Source organism: Megalobrama amblycephala, linkage group LG17 (genome assembly GCF_018812025.1).
Source record: "Megalobrama amblycephala isolate DHTTF-2021 linkage group LG17, ASM1881202v1, whole genome shotgun sequence".
Lineage (NCBI taxonomy): Eukaryota > Metazoa > Chordata > Actinopteri > Cypriniformes > Xenocyprididae > Megalobrama > Megalobrama amblycephala.
Window position 1 is genome coordinate 39,539,030 of NC_063060.1, and position 23,601 is coordinate 39,562,630.

The 23,601-nt window shown below is 37.4% G+C and overlaps 2 protein-coding genes, 1 pseudogene and 4 gene segments (V, D, J or C); all 7 read left to right on the forward strand.

Annotated features, from left to right (window-relative positions):
• Positions 1-2,454: 2,454 nt before the first annotated feature.
• On the forward strand, positions 2,455-3,248 carry LOC125251765. The segment is given in 2 exon segments: positions 2,455-2,592; positions 2,783-3,248. Coding segments are annotated over 2 exon segments (354 nt in total).
• Positions 3,249-5,567: 2,319 nt separating this feature from the next.
• LOC125251755 lies at positions 5,568-6,630 on the forward strand. The segment is given in 2 exon segments: positions 5,568-5,917; positions 5,997-6,630. Coding segments are annotated over 2 exon segments (393 nt in total).
• Positions 6,631-6,663: 33 nt separating this feature from the next.
• Positions 6,664-7,575, forward strand: LOC125251763. The segment is given in 2 exon segments: positions 6,664-6,871; positions 7,076-7,575. Coding segments are annotated over 2 exon segments (357 nt in total).
• A 4,947-nt stretch (positions 7,576-12,522) lies between these two features.
• On the forward strand, positions 12,523-13,633 carry LOC125251756 (annotated as a pseudogene).
• Positions 13,634-13,815: 182 nt separating this feature from the next.
• On the forward strand, positions 13,816-16,717 carry LOC125251927. The gene is made up of 4 exons (XM_048165000.1): positions 13,816-13,890; positions 14,032-14,341; positions 16,151-16,191; positions 16,272-16,717. Exons 1-4 carry the CDS (start codon positions 13,851-13,853, stop codon positions 16,697-16,699), a joined length of 819 nt encoding a protein of 272 aa, XP_048020957.1. The 5' UTR covers positions 13,816-13,850; the 3' UTR covers positions 16,700-16,717.
• Positions 16,718-17,058: 341 nt separating this feature from the next.
• Positions 17,059-18,047, forward strand: LOC125251760. The segment is given in 2 exon segments: positions 17,059-17,208; positions 17,359-18,047. Coding segments are annotated over 2 exon segments (360 nt in total).
• Positions 18,048-18,753: 706 nt separating this feature from the next.
• LOC125251768 (kelch-like protein 10) lies at positions 18,754-22,128 on the forward strand. The gene is made up of 3 exons (XM_048164842.1): positions 18,754-18,914; positions 21,611-21,727; positions 21,990-22,128. The coding sequence occupies exons 1-3, from the start codon at positions 18,864-18,866 to the stop codon at positions 22,083-22,085; spliced, it is 264 nt and encodes an 87-aa protein (XP_048020799.1). The 5' UTR covers positions 18,754-18,863; the 3' UTR covers positions 22,086-22,128.
• The last annotated feature ends 1,473 nt before the right edge of the window (positions 22,129-23,601 follow it).

Consider the following 23,601-nt stretch of genomic DNA (forward strand, 5'->3'; position numbering starts at 1 on the left):
AACTCTGACTGCATGTGCTGAAAAAAAAAAATGAGAAATAATTTCATAAAAATGTTTAAAAATGCCAGAGAAGTAAGGTAACACCAGTGACAAAAAGAGGGGACATGCAGTATTTAAATAAATGTACAAAAAAAAAAAAAAATCATTAAGCTGTCATTTATGTGTATTCATAAAGTCCAAGTGTAATATAATAATGTGGTCTAAGTTTAAATGTTAAAAAAAGAAATACATTTTAAGACATTTCGTCATACCAAAAGTGGTCGTTTCTGTAGAATGACCCATGTACGAAAAGTATTTTTTGATATTAAACGTACTTAAGTATTGAAAGTAAAAGTACAAGTAAATGTAAAATACAAAAGGAGGAAAAAAATAGTATTAAAAATTGTTCTATACACAGTTTGAGCAGCAAGATTGTGTTCAGTTTTAACTCTCTTACATTTTGTTTCTTTAAATTAAAAAAATGGCTAAATGTTTTTTATATATTTTTATACATAAAAAATTCTAATATATTAATTATACATTGATCGTTCATGTTAATTCATAGTGCATTATAACCAATGTAAGAGACAACTTTAAAATGTTAAAATGTAGGCCTAAATGTTGATATTAAAAATGAACAATACTTTTATTAACCTTATTTAATGTTACAAATGTACTCTTATTGTAAAATGTTACTATTTCATATAAATCCAAACAGTCATGCTTACAAAATTACCACCTTTACACACAAAGGCATAGCATGGGGCTATTATATGTATACTTTCACACATTATTTGGCTCTATTTTAGAAAAATTGATGATTATCTAATCAAAATATGTGTTAAAGTGCTACATTTCTGATTTGTTATGCTTCTGTCGCTGTATGATGAGAATACAGTTTAAATATGCAACTTTGCCGGATAATGAATGCATAACAGCGAACAAATAGATATAAACTAATGCAAATGAATGGTAACAATCGTGGCATACAGTTTTTTTTGTTGTTGTTGTTTTTTAAATGTTAGCATCCTCAGCCTCGACGGCAAACATACTGTTCTCCACTAATGCAGCATCTAGTCAACAAACTAATGACTTTATAGTGATATGAAAACATGTACTGTAGTGTACACTGTATAACATACCATTTTGTTGTCCGTTTTAAAGGTCCCGTTCTTCGTGATCCCATGTTTCAAACTTTAGTTAGTGTGTAATGTTGTTGTTAGAGTATAAATAAAATCTGTAAAATTTTAAAGCTCAAAGTTCAATGCCAAGCGAGATATTTTATTTAACAGAAGTCGCCTACATCGAACGGCCAGTTTGGACTACATCCCTCTACTTCCTTCTTTAATGACGTCACTAAAACAGTTTTTTGACTAACCTCCGCCCACAGGAATACACAAGAGTTGCGTTTGTAGAGTGTGTTTGTCGCCATGTCATCGAAACGCTGTTATTTTCATCCCGCAGTCCAATCACCGGGTCTGATTCCGGCTCAAATTGATAGGGTAAAATTAAAGACATGTTTACAATAACACTGAGCGCGTGCATCTCCACGTTATGGTAAGAGGCATGACCTTTCCGGCCAAGATGCGCTAAACTGCTGTCGAATCACAACACAGGAACCGCTGGCACAATCAGAACTCGTTACGTATTTCTGAAGGAGGGACTTCATAGAACAAGGAAGTCATCAGCCCGTTTTTATGACAGTGGAAACAGTGGTATACAGATAGTAAATTATGTGAAAAATACAGTGTTTTTTTACACGCGAAACATGAACACATGTTATATCGCACGCTATAAACACAATCAAAGCTTCAAAAAACCACGAAAAACGGGACCTTTAAATCGTTTTTGAAGTGACCCGCTCTGTGCAGCGCGCAGCCTCACATCACGTGTCAAAACAAACTATACGAGGCATCAGTGATAGTTTTTATTTTGCCTCTAGAGGCCGCTCTCGTAATGTCTTGTAATGACAGCGCACTCTTCTCAGCTGCTCCAGCAACGGACGCAACCCGGAAAATGAAATCAACCGCGGTTGTGCGAGTACTTGTTTGCACATGCTTGCTTGCAGTCTGTGTTCTTCCGACTTTATTTTGTAGTAAGTAATGAAAATGCTTTGGGAAAATGTATCGGAGTAAAAGTATACAATTTATTTAGGAAATGTAGTGGAGTAAAAGTAAAAGTTGACAGAAATATAAAAACTCAAGTAAAGTACAGATTCTCCAAAAAAATACTTAAGTACTGTAACGAAGTATTATTACTTCGTTACATTACACCACTGCAAAAGTTAAAATATCTCAAATGATTCTCATGTAATATAAAGCACACATTCAAACTGAGCTGTTACTTGTTCTAAATTATGGTTATAAAATAGCTAGCTAAATATATATAACTATAAAGTAAATATTCTTCATATTTCCATCAGTTAATATTTTCATGAGAAATCATGAAATCTAGTATTTAAGCCATGCCTTTATAAAGCAGGAAGTTCCTGTGTGTGTTTGTGACTGATCTGCAGTGACTTACAGCTCAAGCACTGAGAGCCTCAACAGAGAACTGATCTGATCTGATTCAACATGGACACATGCTTCATACTGACTCTCATTGTGGGGACAGGTATGTTATTTACTGAGTAATTAATGAAATTATGAACATAAATATTTACTTTGTTTTCAAATCTCAAACCTCAAAGGCTAAATTTATATTAATTTAGTAATTGTTATCTTTGTAAAACATTTTATGAAATGTGTTTGCAGTATCATTTTGTCAACCTTTCACGAATCAATCACTTTTTTATTGTTCACAGGTTTGGTGACTGGAGACAACATTGAGCCAGATAAAGAGAGAGAAAAAAACACTAAAGAAACAGAAACTGTCAAGATGAGCTGCTCATATAGTACAAATAGTGAATATGTTGATCTTTACTGGTACAGACAATATCCAAACAAAGAACCTCAGTATTTATTATACAGAGGAGCTCGATCACGGAGTTATAAACACACCTCTGATGATCGGTTTCAGTCGACTACATCAGATTCATCCACTGAACTCACTATTACTGATGTACGTCTGTCAGATTCAGCTCTCTATTATTGTGCTCTAAGAGTTGAAGCCCAGTGATACAAAATATGAAACACGTCGTACAAAAACCTGAAGCTCTTTTCACTTTGAACCGATCTAGTGAAAACCACAATCAAAACCACAATCTATCCAGCCCCAAATGTAATAAAATATGTGCTAACACCTGTGTGAGGCTGAATTAGGTCTGTTAACAATATATTTATAATTCACGTTCCATGTGGTTCCTTTTATGCACAAATACATTTTTAAAATATTTTCTTAATTTCTTAAATGTCATCATGCAGCAATAATGGGGAGCCAGTAGAGGGAGATCAGTTAAACTTCATTTGTGCTGAAATCCCACTTTCTTTCAATATATGACTCTCTGTACTTTTTCTGTGTCTCTCAACAACACTCCTCTTGAGTTCATGGCTCTGCTGACTGATTGGTTGATTCTCCTTAATAACATTCTAGGGAATTGTGTTCTCTTTAGTCTCGCTGCAGCAGTTTTTTGGAGGGACCTTTACAATTTCAGCATGACAAAATATCTCTGTGCACAAAGAAATGTCAGTAAAAAATGATACAATTTAAAAACATTTGCTTTCATTATACAGAAAGTAAAACAAACCTTTGAAGTCAGACAGGGATAAAGATTATTTCAGCTTTTGTCTCTGAAAAGAACACTTTATAATTTAATGAATACGATGTAATTTCAGAAGTTGGCCACTGTGTGGCATAATCTGATGATGATGGAAACTGCTCACTGAAGCTCCTGCTGTAGGTGTGTAACCTCTGGTAAACTTCAGACTAATATTGTGTGCTGAACATAAACATGTTGATCTGATGGAGGAATTTACTTTCAATGGCTGCAGTACTTGGTAAGTAACTTAACTGTTAAATGTATCAAAATTGTATCCTTAGATATTGATATATGAAAACTGATTGGTTTCTTTCCTTTTATATTTCCTGACAGAGTGCAGCACACAAGATTCTGTTAATCACCCAACAAGAGTTCAAACAGCGTCTGAACATGATGTGGTCACACTTCACTGCACTTACAGCACCAGTGACCAATACCCTTATCTTTACTGGTACCAGCAGAAAACCAATGGATTCCCAGTTTACAAGCAGTGGGTGGAGCTGATTCACACTGTTGAGAGTGTGAGAGAGTCAAACAGTTATTCAAATACTATTTTTGCCATCACTGTCTGTCTGAAGACATCATGTTTCTCTTTACCTGGATAATAATGAAACTTTGCATGGGTAAGAAATATTTAGCCAATCAGTATCAGCCTCTGTGTGTGTGTGTGTTTAATTGTTTGATTAATTAGGGTCCTTTTCTTTTTTACAGGAATTTCTTTTGGTGATAAAGTACAACCACTGTTTTCAGAAAAACATGATTTTGAGGGTGAAAATGTGACTCTCTCCTGTAACTACAGTCTCACTATTGGCACTAGTGTTACTCTCTACTGGTATCGTCAGTATCTCAGAGGAAAACCAGAATTTTTACTTCATGTTACTGAATATTCAACCACATCTGAGCCTGATCTTTGTCTGTTCTCAAAAGCTTCAAAAGAGATCAAACGTGTGGATCTGATCATCTCCTCTGCTGCAGTATCAGACTCTGCTCTGTATTACTGTGCTCTGAAACACAAGAACACTGTACAAAAACATTTACTTATCTTAATTAGTGAAAGAAGAAAGATACACAAAGACTAAGAGAACTGTGATTAATATGTATTAAGTAGAACAGGTAAATAATTTGATAAATATCTAATGTGGTGCAAAACTGATAAAAGTTAATAGATAGTGAAAGTGAAATCAATGTGACATTGAATAGTGTATTAAGTATTCTAATATTGTTAATTATATCAAATCCATACAAAAGTTATGTTTCAAAGGATTATTATGTGTAACACATTGGCCCGGTTTCACAGACAGGGTTTAGATTAAGCCAGGATTATGTCTTAGTTCAATTAGGATAGTTAAGTAGCTTTTATAAATCTGCCCTAGAAAAAAAAAAAAAAACATTATTGGTGTGCATCTTGAGACACATATTTTAAAATATGCCAGTACAAGTTTCTTTCAGTTAAAACAGCCCAAACATTTATTTTAGTCTAGGACTAGTTTAAGAGATAGAAATGAAAATTCTGTCATCATTTACTCACCCTCAAGTTGTTTAAATTCTGTATAAATTTCTTTGTTCTGCTGTACACAAAGGAAGATATTTTGAAGAAAGTTTGTAACCAGGCCGCTTTGGGGCACCATTGACTTCCGTAGTAGGAAAAAATTCTATGGAAGTCAATGGTGCACCAGAACTGTTCAGTTTCCCACATTATTCAAAATATCTTCCTTTGTGTTTAACAGAACAAAGAAATGTATACAGGTTTGGAACAACCTGAGAGTGAGTAAATGACAGAATTTTCATTTTTTGGGTGAACTGCAGAGTTTAGCTCCAACTCTATTTAAACACACCTGAAGCTGATCAAGGTCTTCAGGGTTACTAAAGTTACAGGCAGGTGAGTGTTTTTTCAGGGTTGGAGCTAAACTCTGCAGGACAATGGCCCTCAAGGATCAATGTCCCACACCCCTGCTTTAAGCCTTGTCTGTGAAACCAGGGAATTGTGTAGGTATAATGTGCCACAAGATGGCAGCGTTCTCAGACATTCACTAGGAACTGCAGCAATGAACAACAGAATTGAACTTACAGAACATAATGTTATAATGTTCTCAGAGAGGAGGGACTCAGAGTTCACAGATCTGACATGATCTAATCGTGTCTGAAAGAGACTGTGGATGAAACCATTCAGTCTGACTCTTCTCAGAGTGAACACTTGAACAATGAATCTTCATTCAGTTATTCTGCTCTGTGTCTCAGCAGGTGTGTATTTCTTTGATTCATTCATTCATTGCCTGATTACAATCTTTCTATAAATCAACCCATTCCTCTTCTGTTTCAGCTGCTGTCTTTGGAAATACCATCAAACCAGACACAACAGATGTTGGTGCAAATGAGGGACAAAATGTTAAGTTGTCCTGTAGTTATTCCTCCACTGGGTATACAGAGTATCTCTTCTGGTACCGTCAGTATGGAAGATCAAAACCTGAATTTCTTGTTTCCACCTTAAGTACTGCAACAGATGCTAAAGAATCTGATGTAGATTCAAGATTTTCTGTTAAAGTTGAAAAAAAGGAACAAATCCATGTGGATCTGATCATCTCCTCTGCTGCAGTATCAGACTCTGATCTGTATTACTGTGCTCTGAGGCCCACAGTCACAGGAAACACAAGAACACTGTACAAAAACCTGTGACAATGAGAGAAACAGAGACGAGAAAGAAACTGTAACTGATAATTACAGCATTATGTTAGAAAGTAATAGAATCAATGAATAAATCACAGGTACCAAATCAAAAGGTAGATACAAATTTCTTTTCTTTCAAGGTGTGAATTTGTTCCCTTAATTACTGATTTCATTCACCTGTTGTTCTATTAGTTACTCATTAATTCTCCCTATTATTTAAGCCCTGCGTCTCCTCTGTTCCTTTCTCCAGTATTGTTGTTATCCAAGTTTGTCTCATATGATCTCCTAAGTTTTCCTTTGTAAATTTAAAGACTGTTTAAATCTATGAATAAAAATTGCATAGTTATCTAACACAGTTAAATGACAATCACAAACAGCAGCAGGAAGTTGAGTGAGGAGGAAGTTCCTGTGTGTGTTTGTGACTGATCTGCAGTGACTTACAGCTCAAGCACTGAGAGCCTCAACAGAGAACTGATCTGATCTGATTCAACATGGACACAAGCTTCATACTGATTCTCATTGTGGGGACAGGTACAATATTTATTTTAAAGAATATTTTCAATAATTAATGACAATTTGTACATAAATAATAGCACTGATTTTTAAATGAAAAAAAAAATTGATTTATTATTATTATTATTATTATTTTGTATTTTTGTAAAATGTGCTGTGAATGTGTTTTAAGTATTATTTTTCCAGCTTTCACAAATCAAAAATACATGTGCTTGTTCACAGGTTTGGTGACTGGAGACAACATTGAGCCAGATAAAGAGAGAGAAAAAAACACTAAAGAAACAGAAACTGTCAAGATGAGCTGCTCATATAGTACAAATAGTGAATATGTTCTGCTTTACTGGTACAGACAATATCCTAACAAAGAACCTCAGTATTTATTATTCAAAAATGCACGGTCAGCACCTGCTTATCAACACACCTCTGATCCTCGCTTTCAGTCGACTACATCACGAACATCCACTGAACTCTCTATTACTGATGTTCGTCTGTCAGATTCAGCTCTCTATTATTGTGCTCTACTAGTTGGATCCCAGTGATACAAAACATGAAACACGTCGTACAAAAACCTGAAGATCTTTTCACGTTGAACCGATCTAGTGAAAACCACAATCAAAACCACAATCTATCCAGCCCCAAATGTAATAAAATATGTGCTAACACCTGTGTGAGGCTGAATTAGGCCTGTTAAAAAAGCTTTAGAAACATTAATATATTCAGAAATCACATTCCATGTGGTTCCTTTAGTGCACAAATACACATCTTAATTTTTACTTCTTTATTTACTTCATTTCAATCATTATCATTATGATGTAAGGCTTGATTTTCCTGCTAAACGAAAACTGAGATCAAGCATCCTGCAATAAAGCAATAAAACTCACCTAGAGAAGAAGATCTCAGAGAAATAGCAATTGACAACGCCTTGCCCTAACTCCAAAAGGACAACGCCTCCCCCCACCACACACACACACACACACAAACTCTCCTTCCCCCTGACTGAAAGTTATTCAACACATATAATGTAACTTTATAATTGTAACTTATTGTTTTTCCCTTTTCATGTTTGGTATCATTTTAAATGTCTCAGGTGCGATTGGTAAAATGGTCTCAATTTCACAGCAGTCACTGGTGTTATGAAGAAGATGGAAAACTAAGGAAAATTCTGTCCTCTTTTTGGGTGGTGTCTCTTCTCCTCTCCCCCAAAACAGGAGTTGGTGTAATAAACATTTACGATCCTTTTGTTCTGGTTCTGGTATAAAAGGTAAAAAGCAAAGCAGTCATGGGGGACCTTCTGTAACCAGAACCCCCATACAGAGATGGGTGAATGTCTGAAGAATGTGAATGGGTGAATGTCTGTGCATATATGCATTTCTTTGAGTAATCGATGTTATGCATTTAACATTTCTGAATTGGCTTCTAATTGTCTAATTGTAATGTAATTGGCATGATCCATTTTTACTTGACAAATAAAATGTTATATTTGATTTACTCTGGATTCTTCTGAAATCATTATGACCGGTAGATTATTGGAGTCCGTTATTTCCGTAAATCTGCGTCAGGGCAGGTCAAACTAGAGAGCCTCGTGAAAGGAGCATGTGGCACATCATGGGACTCTTTGAGTTTGTCTGTTATTGACTTAGCAAGTTGCAGTATCGTGACTAAGAAAACTGTATTTTTGTATGAACAAGCATGTGGCGGTTCGACTCAAATGCATTAGTAAACTCTACACCCTCTGACTAAGAATCATAAACTGGCGAATTTATGTCCGTGAGAATGCAGTCGGCCGATGCGAAATTCTCTAAGCGATAATGGGTCCGTAATGAAAGAATAATTAGAGATAGAGATAGAGATAATAGAGATACCCAGAATAATCAAATATCTAAATTATCTAAATTAATACATAACAAATGATTAATTTCTAATTGGAGACACAACCCTTAGAATAGGAATCATTTGAAATTGGAGTCAGATTAAACGAGTGAAATTAAGTGAACTTCACAGAGACGCTGAAAAGGCATACATGCATTAACCTTCGCCCGGGTGCGTCGGAGTCCGTTTTTGGGCCGATGGGGGGCTCCTTACAATGACTAAAGAGATTACTTTGACAAAACGTTTAGTTTATATTTAGTTTACATAATCAATACTGTTCTTTCTTGACCATTAAACATCTCACACTGACAAACTAAGATTGTCTTGCTCCAATATAATCCAAATTTCTCCTCAGCAAATGCAAAACCAAATGTGTTTGCTACATTCATACATGGCCATATTTAAAGAATAAAATAAAAATAATATTTACATATATTTAGTACAGTTCAGAAGTTAAAAAGGTAAAAAACCTAAATGTCTACTATCAGTTTGGCTTTGCACACTTTTTTAATTTAACAAAACAATGTAATTTCAGAAATCGGCCACAGTGTGGCAGAATCTGTGATATTGGTGCGAAATATTTGTTTAAGATCCCACTGATGTTAAATATATTAATCTTATTTGTCCCTGTAAATACTGATGTTGGTGGTAAATATACATTTAAGCTCACACTGTAAAGTCTGAGAACATTTGTGCACTTGAATACTTACTAGACTCTTATAATCTGTTAATTTGTCTGAGGAATTTAATTCTAACGGTTGCAGTTCTTGGTATTCAACTTAACTGTTAAATATACTGTTTTGTTTACTTAATAAAATGAACTTGAAGTATGCTTATTTTTTGTGAGGGTGTGTGGATATGAAATGGATTTTACAGTTCAAGTTTGCAAATTTAGTTTATAATATGACCTGCAGTTATGTTACCTTAAAGTCCACAACAACATACAGGACAACTGGCCTAGCAACAAGACAAACACAACAATATAACAATATAATATTAATATTAATGCTGAAGTCATCTGAGGTCATTTGCAAGATGATTTACAATACCAGGAGGAAACAGGGTCTGAGATGCAAGTTGTGTTTGTTTGGAATGAGAGAGCAAGAGTTGTGATACGAGAGACATGAAAGTAGATCCGGTTTGAGTTACTCAGATAAGCGGACTGATATATAATGTTTCTATGGATGATGGCAAATATAAGGAAATATCAGACTGCTGCTGAATGCCATGATTGACCAATCAGAATCAAGCATTCTAAAGTGTAATAAGATACTGTGTTTTTCAGTGAATAAAAAGTGATATAAGCGAATCAAATACATGGATACATACATCCTAAGATTCATTATTATACATATAAGCAAAATGAAGTGATACAGCACTATATATTACATAAACTACAGTCTTCATTGCAGAGGTGTAAAGTACTTGAGTAATTTTACTTGATTACTGTACTTAAGTATTATTTTTGGGGATTTTTACTTTACTTGAGTACAATTAAAAATCAGTACTTTTACTTTTACTTAATTACATTTTTTAAGAAAAAAAAGTACTTTTTACTCCTTACAATTTTATTTACAGTCAAAAAGTACTTATTTTTTGGAGATCACTTCATTCTATTTTCCCTTGCTATTACCAAACCAATTGAATTGCACTGATGCCCAGTTTATTTTAAATGCTATTTATTCTGCCAGTGAGATTCGTTTTCACATTCCATGAAATTGGTTAGACATGTTCATTGGTCCTTTGGAAGTGACGTCATGTCACATCAATTACCACAATGCACAGCACCTTGACCTCAAAGAATATACACTAACAAGAAGCGACACTCAATAGAACATTCCATTGAAACACCGGCGCCCAGCAGCAGCCCTGCGTTTCCACCATTTTGTGGTGAAAGCGACTTGGCAGTCCACTAGTTTCTATGGAAATATCAGCTGGTTTGGTAAAATAAAAAAAAAGCTGAAATCCAACCTGAATGATGACAACACAGAATAAAATACTATCACTAGTGATCATCAAATCATTTTAACAGTTAATTTTACACACTTTGTTTTTAAGTCTAACTTTTTTCACAAAACCTTTTTGCTCTCTAGAAACCCAGTCAGTTTGGGTTAAAATTCTTTAAAAGTCTTATAAACACTGAATTAATACTAACATATAAAATTAAATTAAGGACATGCATCAGAAAAATTGGGAATGTTGGACAATAAATATATGAATATAACAGCTTGATTTTGTAGTGTTGTCTAATGTCCGTTAAAGCAAAAGTGTCCAAAAGTGGGAATTATGCGATGACGGACACAGCAATGCATCATGTATTATTACATCATTATGTTTGTAGCGTGATCCATTAAAACATCTAATATAGCCCATTTCAATTCAGACCTACTGATACTATTATTATTATTATTCCACTAGGTGTGAAATATAATGTTCGATGCAAATATGATGATCTTAAATGTATTAATTATTAATTTACTATTAATAAATGTGTAAAGTTGCATAAAATGGAAATACTCAAAGTAGGCTAACTACGTTACCTCAGATAGTTGAATGGTTGGATTCCACAACTGGTAAAATACAAACCCGATTCCAAAAAAGTTGGGACACTGTACAAATTGTGAATAAAAACAGAATGCAATGATGTGGAAGTTTCAAATTTCAATATTTTATTCAGAATACAACATAGATGACATATCAAATGTTTAAACTGAGAAAATGTATCATTTTAAGGGAAAAATATGTTGATTTTAAATTTCATGGCATCAACACATCTCAAAAAAGTTGGGACCATGATCCATGTTTACCACTGTGTGGCATCCCCTCTTCTTTTTATAACAGTCTGCAAACGTCTGGGGACTGAGGAGACAAGTTGCTCAAGTTTAGAAATAGGAATGTTGTCCCATTCTTGTCTAATACAGGCTTCTAGTTGCTCAACTGTCTTAGGTCTTCTTTGTCGCATCTTCCTCTTTATGATGCGCCAAATGTTTTCTATGGGTGAAAGATCTGGATTGCAGGCTGGCCATTTTAGTACCTGGATCCTCCTTCTACGCAGCCATGATGTTGTAATTGATGCAGTATGTGGTCTGGCATTTTCATGTTAGAAAATGCAAGGTCTTCCCTGAAAGAGACGACGTCTGGATGGGAGCATATGTTGTTCTAGAACTTGGATATACCTTTCAGCATTGATGGTGCCTTTCCAGATGTGTAAGCTGCCCATGCCACATGCACTCATGCAACCCCATACCATCAGAGATGCAGGCTTCTGAACTGAGCGCTGATAACAACTTGGGTTGTCCTTGTCCTCTTTAGTCCGGATGACATGGCGTCCCAATTTTCCAAAAAGAACTTCAAATTTTGATTAATCTGACCACAGAACAGTTTTCCATTTTGCCACAGTCCATTTTAAATGAGCCTTGGCCCAGAGAAAACGCCTGCGCTTCTGGATCATGTTTAGATATGGCTTCTTTTTTGACCTATTGAGTTTTAGCCGGCAACGTCGAATAGCACGGTGGATTGTGTTCACCAACAATGTTTTCTGGAAGTATTCCTGAGCCCATGTTGTGAGTATCTTTGAGTAGCATGTTGCTTACTGGCATTAGGTAGTAGTCTTATAGTTTGATAATTAAATACAATTAAACACAAACAGTTCTACAGCAGGATAAAACCTTGTATGTGGTTCATTCACTTCATGTTTTTAGAGATTTAAAGCTTAAACGAGAATCTCTAGTTTTCATTCTTGCTGTTACTTTTACTTTTTTAATACTCAAGTACAATTTTAATGTAGTACTTTTTTACTTTTACTCAAGTATGATTTTGGCCAGATACTTTTACTTTTAATTGAGTAAAATTTTCACTCAGTACTTGTACTTTCACTTGAGTAACATTTTTGAGTACTTTTTACACCTCTGCTTCATTGGCACTTACTGTAGCACAGGCTCCTCCCAGCAGTCAGACCAAATGACTTGAATTTACTGCTGCTTTAACAGATACAGAAAGAGGAAGGAGATCACAACATCTCTGCATATATCCTTGGGGATTTCAATTGTATATAATGGCACTCTGTAAAAGTGTCATTGTGATCATATTTTTATATATCTGGGGTGAGTAAAGCTATCAAATAATGATTATTTTGTGTATGTACATATTCCTTGCAGTCAATGGGTGAATTTTTTTATTCATATTGTTTCAATTCTATTTCAGGATGTAAATCTCAAGACAAAGTTGATCAGCACACAAAGATTCAGTCTGCTTTTGAAGGTGATGATGTAACAATCAACTGTACATATCAGACGTCTTACACAAACCCGACTCTCTTCTGGTACCAGCAGAAAGTTAATGGGATCCCCAAGAACATGTTGAACAATACTCTAACTCTGGACACAATGAGGATGAATTCAAGGAGAGATTTCAAGCAAATCTCAGCAAAACTTCAGTTCCTCTGACAATCAAGAACCTGTGTGTGTCTGACTCTGCGCTGTATTACTGCGCTCTGACGCCCACTGTGACAGGAAACACATCATCCCTGTACAAAAACCTGTGACACAGTGAGAGAGAGCAAGAAGAGCTGATACAGAGAGTCAAACAGTCTTAAACTGACAATGATATTACATCCATACAACATACCTTCCACTTTTCATGCACTCTACTTTTTCCAAGTAATTTAATAAATTCTGACACATTAAAGGTGTTAAATGATAATCACATTGTGCAGGCACATTTCTGCCACAGGGCTGCAGTGTTGTCAAATGTTCTTTAGAAAATGCAGCTGTTAATGTAATATAAATAAAAACATGACATGAAAATATAAAACATTCATAACGTTTCAGGCAATACACATATTTCATTTCGTGTATATTTCAGAAGGACAGAAAAGAATTTTGAAAAGAAACTTTTATACTAAAATTGTTGTAAAAGACAGACAGACAGACAGACAGATAGATAGACAGATAGATAGATAGACAGATAGATAGATAGATAGATAGATAGATAGATAGATAGATAGATAGATAGATAGATAGATAGGTGGACAGACAGACATCATGTGACAGTGAGCAGGAAGTTCGTGTCTTTACGTCCTTCAGTGTCTCACACACAGTGCAGCAAAGAACTGCTGATCTGATTCAACATGGACAGATGCTTTCTGCTCATTGTGATTATGGGAACAGGTAAATAAACTATTTAAAAAACAATGATTTAACAATCTTATTTTTCTAACTTTTACTGTTTGCATTGTGTCATGTGTTTGAAATGTTTTTGGTTATCCTTGCTATGACAAATCATTTTTTGTTTCTGATTATTGTTCACAGGTTTGGTGTCTGGAGACAATATTGAGCCAGATAAAGAGAAAAATGTTACCACTAAAGAAACAGAAACTGTCAAGCTGAGCTGCTCATATAGTACAACCAGCAATAATGTTTATCTTTACTGGTACAGACAATATCCTAACAAAGAACCTCAGTATTTATTACTCAAAGGTGCACGATCATATAGTTATGAAGAAACCTCTGATGATCGGTTTCTGTCGACTACATCACGAACATCCACTGAACTCACTATTACTGATGTTCGTCTGTCAGATTCAGCTCTCTATTATTGTGCTCTAAGAGTTGGAGCCCAGTGATACAAAACATGAAACAATTCGTACAAAAACCTGAAGCTCTTTTCTCTTTGAACCGATCTAGTGAAAACCACAATCAAAACCACAATCTATCCAGCCCCAAATGTAATAAAATATGTGGTTACACCTGTGTGAAGAGATTATAAGCCATAAAAGACAAACAGAAACATTAAACCATTAAAGGCATAAAAAAACATTAAAAGCATTAAAAATATTGTTTCATTAGATTCAGAGATTGCAGCATCAAATTAACTTACATTTAGTCAGCAAATTCCTCTACTTTAAATTAAAGGTTGGCCTGATCCTTTAACCTTTAGAATTAAACTTTTGAGAGTGTTCAGTAAATGTTGAAAAAATGTGTGTTACAATGAATGAATGAATGAATAAATAAATAAATAAATAAATAAATAAATAAATAAATAAAAATCCAAAAGTGAAAACTGCAACCAGTTCTGCTTCAAGGGTTTTCTGTTTTTATTTTAATGTAATTGCAGAAACTATAAGGTGTGAATTTGTGTGGCAATGTGAAAGATTTACATTATTCAATTAGAGTTATTAAATCCCTATAAACTGCCCTTTAATACAACAAACAATAAAACATCTCAAATTATTGTCATGTGCAATATACAGTAGCGGCAAAAAATGATATCTGGAGACTAGGATTTAAATAAAACCTGAAGCTCTTTTCACTTTGAACCTTTTTGAACACCTGTGTGAGGCTGAATTAGATCTTTGTTATAAGGCTTAAACTAGAAATTGCAGAAAAGAAACATTAACAACATGACCAGATATCATATTCCACATGTTCAAACCACATGACCACTTTTTTATGGCCATATAATCTGCATTCTCTGGCAGAAACATCAATTTGTTAAACCACTTTCTGTCTTTCTTAGACGTAATGCATTTTTTATAATTCCTTACAAATTAATAAATTAACTTTGGTAACACTTATTATAGCGTCCTTGTTACACGTTACATGTTACTCTAGCCCGGCCCTCTTTGGTCATTTTTGACCGAAAAATTTTATATTTTGAAATGTTAAAAATCATAGCTTCATCAGAATGAGATTTTGTCACATTAGCAATATGAACACACAAAAAAATCAAAGACATCATTCGGACATGTTAAAGGGTCGTAAAAAAAAAAAATACATTTACCTTCTTTGCGGTCAAAAATGACCGACATAGGAAATGAATGGGAAATACGAAAAAATACGAAAACTCAAATGTAAAGAGTGCAAAATATACACAACCAACCCCACCCTACACACACACACACACACACACACACACACACACACACACACACACACACACACATACACATATGAACTAGCACAACTATAAGACAGAGCAAGTTTATACAAATGTGTGAAATAAAATCAATAATTCAGCCACAGAGCAGAAAAAAATGAACTGCAAGAAAGAAGTTACACTCTAAAACATTGAGAGTACAAAACAGAAACACCCACTCAAACACACACTCATTTACACACATTCACAGACACACACAACACACCATTATACACACACAGTGGAAAATGAAAGGTAAATTTCAGAAATCTAATTTGCAGGACATAAATATATTTCCTATATAAAATGACACAAAACACAGCACAGAGAAAACAAGAGAAAACAGTGAGTGTGATTGGCTCTTTCTTCAGTTCCTCAAGTGTGAAATATAGACATGATGTTCTCAGAGAGGAGGGACTCAGAGTTCACAGATCTGACATGATCTAATCGTGTCTGAAAGAGACTGTGGATGAAACCATTCAGTCTGACTCTTCTCAGAGTGAACACTTGAACAATGAATCTTCATTCACTTATTCTGCTCTGTGTCTCAGCAGGTGTGTATTTCTTTGATTCATTCATTGACTGATTATAAAGAAATCTTTCTATAAATCAACCCATTCCTCTTCTGTTTCAGCTGCTGTCTTTGGAAATACCATCAAACCAGACACAACAAATGTTGGTGCTGATGAGGGACAAAATGTTAAGTTGTCCTGTAGTTATTCCTCTCCTGGAGGTTCAGATTATCTCTTCTGGTACCGTCAGTATGGAAGATCAAAACCTGAATTTCTTGTTTCCACTTTAAGTACTGAAAAAAAGCCTAAAGTATCTGAAGTACATTCAAGATTCTCTGTTAAAGTTGAAAAAAAGGAACAAATCCACATGGATCTGATCATCTCCTCTGCTGCAGTATCAGACTCTGCTCTGTATTACTGTGCTCTGAGGCCCACAGTCACAGGAAACACTGTAACTCTGTACAAAAACCCTTCTGTATTTAATCCAATGAGAACAAGCAACAGACACAGAGACAAAGACTACAAGAGAATCTGTAAACCTCAGATGTAAGTAATAAGTAGAGCAATAACTGAATGAAAATAAATAAACTGATAAAAAGCTAATGGATATATGTCTACAAATATAAACTGCAGATAGAAAGATTATATATTAAAATCATTATGACAATCAAAATGAATGAAGCTCCTAATATTGTTAAATATATTAAATCCATACAAAAGTAGTCTACAGAATAAATTTCCATCCATTTTCTCATGTAATAGATCGTACAGATACTGTTACGTCCGAGGACATATTCAATGTGTTCATGTGTGTTGGATGTGGTTTTGTTTGCTCTTTCTCTCTCTTTCTCTCTCTTTCTCATCACGAGACCGGTGTTCCAGTCAGCTGTGTTCAATCCGGTGATGTGGGGGATTGGATGATGACAAGAAGTTCCTGTGTGTGTTTGTGACTGATCTGCAGTGACTTACAGCTCAAGCACTGAGAGCCTCAACAGAGAACTGATCTGATCTGATTCAACATGGACACATGCTTCATACTGATTCTCATTGTGGGGACAGGTGCGTCATTTATTAATTAATAAAATTCTGTACATAAACAATTACAATTTTAAAGCATTAAACAGCATTTTTTGTAAAATAGTATATTATTCTTGCAATATCATTTTGTCAACCTTTCACAAATCAAAAATCTCTTTTTATTGTTCACAGGTTTGGTGACTGGAGACAACATTGAGCCAGATAAAGAGAGAGAAAAAAACACTAAAGAAACAGAAACTGTCAAGCTGAGCTGCTCATATAGTGCAAATAGTCAAAATGTTCTGCTTTACTGGTACAGACAATATCCAAACAAAGAACCTCAGTATTTATTACGCAAAGGAGCACGATCATGGAGTGGTTATTATGAACACACTTCTGATCATCAGTTTCAGTCGACTACATCAGATTCATCCACTGAACTCACTATTACTGATGTACGTCTGTCAGATTCAGCTCTCTATTATTGTGCTCTAAGAGTTGGAGCCCAGTGATACAAAACATGAAACACGTCGTACAAAAACCTGAAGCTCTTTTCACTTTGAACCGATCTAGTGAAAACCACAATCAAAACCACAATCTATCCAGCCCCAAATGTAATAAAATATGTGCTAACACCTGTGTGAGGCTGAATTAGGTCTTTGTTATAAGGCAGAAATTATAAATTTCAGAAAAGAAACATTAATAACATGACCAGATATCATATTCCACATGTTCAAACCACTTTTTTTTATGGCCATATAATCTGCATTCTCTGCAGAAACATTAATTTGTTAAACTGCTTTCTCTCTTTTTTAGATATAATGCAGTTTTTATAATTCCTTTAAAATTAATATATTAACTTTGGTAACACTGTATTTTAGTGTCCTTGTTACACATGTTACATGTTAATCTAGTAATAACTATAATTTAGGAATAATTTCATTTACACTATTACACAATTGTACGGAAGAGGATTAGGGCCAAGCATAAATAAAAAAGTAAAACCATCCCGAGAAAAAAACTCGTTAAATTTCCAAGAAAAAAGTCGAAATAAAATGTTGAGAATAAACTCATTAATTCATTAAATTACGAATTTGTTCTCATAATTTAATGACTTTTTTTTCTGGTAATTTAATGACTTTATTCTCAACATTTTATCTCAACTTTTTTTCCTCTAAATTTATCGACTTTTTTAATTAATTTAATTAATTTGTTCTCATAATCTAATGAATTTGTTCTCATAATCTAACGACTTTTTTCTCATAATTTATTGACTTTATTCTCAACATTTTATCTCGACTTTTTTCTCGAAATTTAACGAGTTTTTTCTCGTAATTTAATGACTTTATTCTCAACATTTTATTTAGACTTTTTTCTCGAAATTTAACGAGTTTTTTCTTGAAATTTAACAACTTTAATCTCGAGATGGTCTTATTTTTTTATTATTGCTTGGCCCTAATCCTCTTCTGTACAATTGGGTTAATGTACAGAAACTCAGAATATTATGTTATCTGAACTACATTAATTATCTAAGTTGATTTGACAAAAGAAAAGATTTTATGACAACAAATCATGAAAATTATTTTTTACAGTGTGAATGTTTTTTATGGATTTAGTTTATAATAACCCTGACACAAACATAGAAATATGGAACAATCACAGTTTAAAGGTTTCAAATGTGTAAATAGCATGCATGGATGTGCATACAAATGCACAGAATACATAATAAAAAATGTATTTATTTAAAGGTTGTGTCACAGAACCCTTGTTTCCCTGGACTTCAATTCCCAAGATCCTCCTGTTCTCCACACCTGCACTCACTTCCCTCGTCAGCTCCTCATCAGCACTCATCACCTGCACCTGGACTCTATTGTCTGCACTCCCATATATTGCACTCACTCCCTTCACTCCTCGTCCGTTCTCTGTTGTGTTAACGTTATGTTTGGTGTTTCCTTGCCTTTGTTTGATTAAAGCTCTATGTTATTGTGGAAATCCGTATCTGCCTCATCTCTACACCACCATACCGTAACAGAAGAACGGAACCTAAACGACCAGATTTTCCACAAAAAAAAAATGAGACTTCCACCAGCTCCCTGGCTCCTGCTCCTCCAACGCCTCTCACTCTTCTGACAACCGGTGATCGCCTCATCGGGCTCCTACAGGTGGGTCGTTCGCTGGAGAGGTATGTGGAGGAGTTCGTTGAGCTTGCTTTCTTGTCTGACTGGCCTGATGCATGGTTGATCTCCCTGTTTTTGGATGGATTGGATGACGACACTATCCGTTTTGATGAACCTGTTTTTTGTTTCTCCTTAAGCGAAACTATCAATTTAATTTTGTGGTTAAATGGCTCCAAATTCTACGTGGATAGGGTTCAGGATAAGTGTTGTCGTCCAGTCCATCCAGAAACACGGCTGGCCGGGCCAGTCAGTCAACCTCCGGCTTCCTCCGCATACCCCTCCAGCGAACTCCCTGCCTGCCCCATGCTGGACCCACATTCCTCTACTGGGCCCAGTAAGCGGAGGAGGAGGAAGAAAGAGGCTCCAGTGTCTCCAGAGCCCGTTCCAGTGTCTCCAGAGCCCGCTCCAGTATCTCCAGAGCCCGCTCCAGTATCTCCAGAGCCTGCTCCAACCCTGTGCGAGCCACCTAGTGAGGTGGCCTGGCTTATAGACTTTTGGACAGAGCCAAGTTCTCCAGTCTCCGCCGAGCAAGCCGCTCCAGTCTCCGCCGAGCAAGCCGCTCCAGTCTCCGCCGAGCAAGCCGCTCCAGTCTCCGCCGAGCAAGCCGCTCCAGCCGCCGCCGAGCCCTCGGCTCCAACCCTCTCCGAGCCTGCCGCTCCAACCCTCTCCGAGCCTGCCGCTCCAACCCTCTCCGAGCCTGCCGCTCCAACCCTCTCCGAGCCTGCCGCTCCAACCCTCTCCGAGCCTGCCGCTCCAACCCTCGGCGAGCCCTCAGCTCCAGCCGCCGCCGCCGAGCCCTCAGCTCCAGCCGCCGCCGCCGAGCCTGCCGCTCCAGCCGCCGCCGCCGAGCCAGTCGCTCCAGCCGCCGCCGCCGAGCCAGCCGCTCCTGCCACCACCGAGCTCTTTATTATGAACTTTGTAAAGACTGTTTTCCCTCCCTGCCTCCCTCTCCCGCCTCCCATGTGTGTCTTCACTGAACCTTCACCTCAAGCCCCCTCGCCCAGATCTCCACCTCGGACCTCTGGGCGATTACCTTCACCCCGGCTCCAACCTCCTTCTGCTCCACCGTTGCCCATCAGTCCTCCAGCTTCACCAGTCTCCATCCTGCCTCCACTCACACCTTGGTCATTCATCAGCCTGCCCTCCCCTCTGGACTGCACTCCTCCGTCTCCGCTCCGTCACTCCGTCCCTCGGATTCAGTTGGCCTCCTCACTCCCCCCGGTGTTCGTTTTGTTGGCTGTCCTCCTGCTGCCTCTGCGGCCTTCTGGAGCCCCGGCTGCGCTTCGGTCGGCGGAGCCTTCGGTTCCGCCATCACCCGCCAGTCCTTCAGCGACGCCTGGGCTCAACGCCTCGAAGGCTTCGGCTCCTGACCCGCCATGGCTGCCCGCTGCACCTGACCCGCCATGGCTGCCCGCTGCACCTGACCCGCCATGGCTGCCCGCTGCACCTGACCCGCCATGGCTGCCCGCTGCACCTGACCCGCCATGGCTGCCCGCTGCACCTGACCCGCCATGGCTGCCCGCTGCACCTGACCCGCCATGTATGCCCGCTGCATGGCTGCCCGCTGCACCTGACCCGCCATGGCTGCCCGCTGCACCTGACCCGCCATGGCTGCCTTCAGCCCCTGACCCGCCATGGCTGCCTTCAGCCCCTGACCCGCCATGGCTGCCTTCAGCCCCTGACCCGCCATGGCTGCCTTCAGCCCCTGACCCGCCATGGCTGCCTTCAGCCCCTGACCCGCCATGGCTGCCTTCAGCCCCTGACCCGCCATGGCTGCCTTCAGCCCCTGACCCGCCATGGCTGCCTTCAGCCCTGACCCGCCATGGCTGCCTTCAGCCCCTGACCTGCCATGGCTTTTGAACCTGCCCTGGAGACCTCCACTCCAGTTTGCTCCTCCCCCTGCACCAGCTTGAGGTCTCCAGGGCGCCCGCCCCCCTCCCGGTTGTTTCATCTACGGCGCGAGGACGCGCCTACCGGGAGGGGGGGGTAATGTCACAGAACCCTTGTTTCCCTGGACTTCAATTCCCAAGATCCTCCTGTTCTCCACACCTGCACTCACTTCCCTCGTCAGCTCCTCATCAGCACTCATCACCTGCACCTGGACTCTATTGTCTGCACTCCCATATATTGCACTCACTCCCTTCACTCCTCGTCCGTTCTCTGTGTTAACGTTATGTTTGGTGTTTCCTTGCCTTTGTTTGATTAAAGCTCTATGTTATTGTGGAAATCCGTATCTGCCTCATCTCTACACCACCATACCGTAACAGGTTGGTGGTTATGATGGTGCCGGTCGTTTGCGGAGTGTGGAGGCCTACAACCCGCTGACTGACATCTGGCGTGATGTTGCAGCAATGTACAACCCACGCAGCAACTTTGGCATTGAGGTGAGGTGTGGACAATTAATATCTGCATCTGGTGAAATGACAATAATAATTTTATGATAATGAATATGGTGGATCCCATATTAACTGCACCATAAAATTGTAGCAATCTTCAAAGATCAATGTGTTTGACTAAGAAAACATCCACCTAATTCCAACAGTCAAAAAATTCAACCCTGTTTAATTGAAGTGTTGCATCTTACTAAGATTTATTCATGCAAAGTTAAACATGATTTATTTTCCTTTTACCTTCCTGAAAATCCAGGTAGTTGATGGTCAGTTGTTTGCTGTCGGAGGCTTTAATGGAATTGGCACCACCTGTGATGTGGAGTCCTACGATGAGAAGACAGATGAATGGTAACTTCCACAAACACTAAATCTCACAGATCATTTCAGACTGCATTAGATATCTATAAGACTATAAGTATTATGTAGGCTATATTTCATTGCATTCACTGCATCTGTTTTCTCCACAGGTCTGAAGCAATTGAAATGACCATTTACCGCAGTGCTCTGAGTTGTTGTGTAGTATCAGGATTGCCTAACATGGCAGAGTATGCTGCCCTACAAGACGCCGTACAGACACAAGACGAGTCTGACAGTGTATGATCTCCTTCTAGCAGATCTGACAGTCTGGTTACAAAAGGAGTGTCATGTTTCCTGAATAAATGCATTCAAAAAAGAGTCTGTATTCTAAATGTTAAACTTCCTCTCAGGTGTAGGTGTTGTTCATTAAAAAGACTGTAGGTTCAAATCTCGCAAGGGATCTCTGCAGCTCAACAAACCAACATCTAATATTGAGAATTCTGTTTACTGAGTAAACTATTTATTGCTTTATTAAACTTTTACTGTCATTACTGGTCTTTCAGGGTGGCCGGTGAATGTGTCTTGGTCTGTTTTATGATTATAGATTGTGTATGATTGATTTAACTCATAAACAGTCTCTGTGAGAAGCATTGATTATGTGGTGTTTTAGGCATAATCTACACATGGAAATATAACTTTTGTGTTACATTAAAAAGTTGAGCCTACAATCATTTTTGCAGTGTCATTATTGACTTCTGAAAATAATAATTAATATAGCTGCAAGCATCGATGGCGGGCCCAAGCCTGGTTGCACTGCCAACCCGGTGGCTTCAGGGCAACTGTGCACAGTGGACAATATGCATTTAAAACCTCCCTGAACTATCGTTTGTGCAACAGTCTTATGCTCCAAAAGCATGCTTTCATTAAATTTCAATATGTGTGGTATAAAAAATAAAATTATAAAATGAATAAATAGAGCCAAATCACAGAACCTGCAAAGACGATTTTAATATCAGTCTCAGGTAATAGTAAGGTACATGTCTAAATTTTTCTGCTCACTTATGCAAGTTTATTTTAAACAGCCACTTTCATAAAATCAAGTGAAATTTACTTAAATAGTGATTTTTAATAAATTTGAATTATATCAATAAATAATTAATTTAAAGACGTGTTGTACATGATGTTTGCAAACACAGCACATGACTTTTTATAACACCCATGTCAAGAAAACACACACTCTCCTTTGTGAAAACAAAACAAAGGTTTAAGTCTTGTATGAATCAGAACACGAAATCACAGGTGTTAGTAATAAAAATTGTAACTCAAATGACATTTGAAAAGTATTCCTGTCCAAATAGTGATATAATGTCATGGTTCAATTTAAAATGAGTGTGAAGTTATCATTTGCAGTTCAATATTTCTAATAAGTTCATCAAAAATACACACACACACACAGGTTTGTATTTCTGTCTTAGTGAGGACATTGCATAGATTTTCATTGATTTTAAATCGGGTCAATTATATTTTCTATCACCTAACCCAACCCCTACTCCTAAAGGCCCCGGTATACT

Coding starts and splice junctions, on each gene's coding strand:
- LOC125251927 (XM_048165000.1), top strand. CDS start 13,851: ATGGACAGATGCTTTCTGCTCATTGTGATTATGGGAACAG. Junction 13,891..14,031: donor CATTGTGATTATGGGAACAG/GTAAATAAACTA, acceptor TATTGTTCACAG/GTTTGGTGTCTGGAGACAAT. Junction 16,192..16,271: donor TCTGCTCTGTGTCTCAGCAG/GTGTGTATTTCT, acceptor CTTCTGTTTCAG/CTGCTGTCTTTGGAAATACC.
- LOC125251768 (XM_048164842.1), top strand. CDS start 18,864: ATGTGCATACAAATGCACAGAATACATAATAAAAAATGTATTTATTTA. Junction 18,915..21,610: donor AAAAATGTATTTATTTAAAG/GTTGTGTCACAG, acceptor ATACCGTAACAG/GTTGGTGGTTATGATGGTGC. Junction 21,728..21,989: donor GCAGCAACTTTGGCATTGAG/GTGAGGTGTGGA, acceptor CTGAAAATCCAG/GTAGTTGATGGTCAGTTGTT.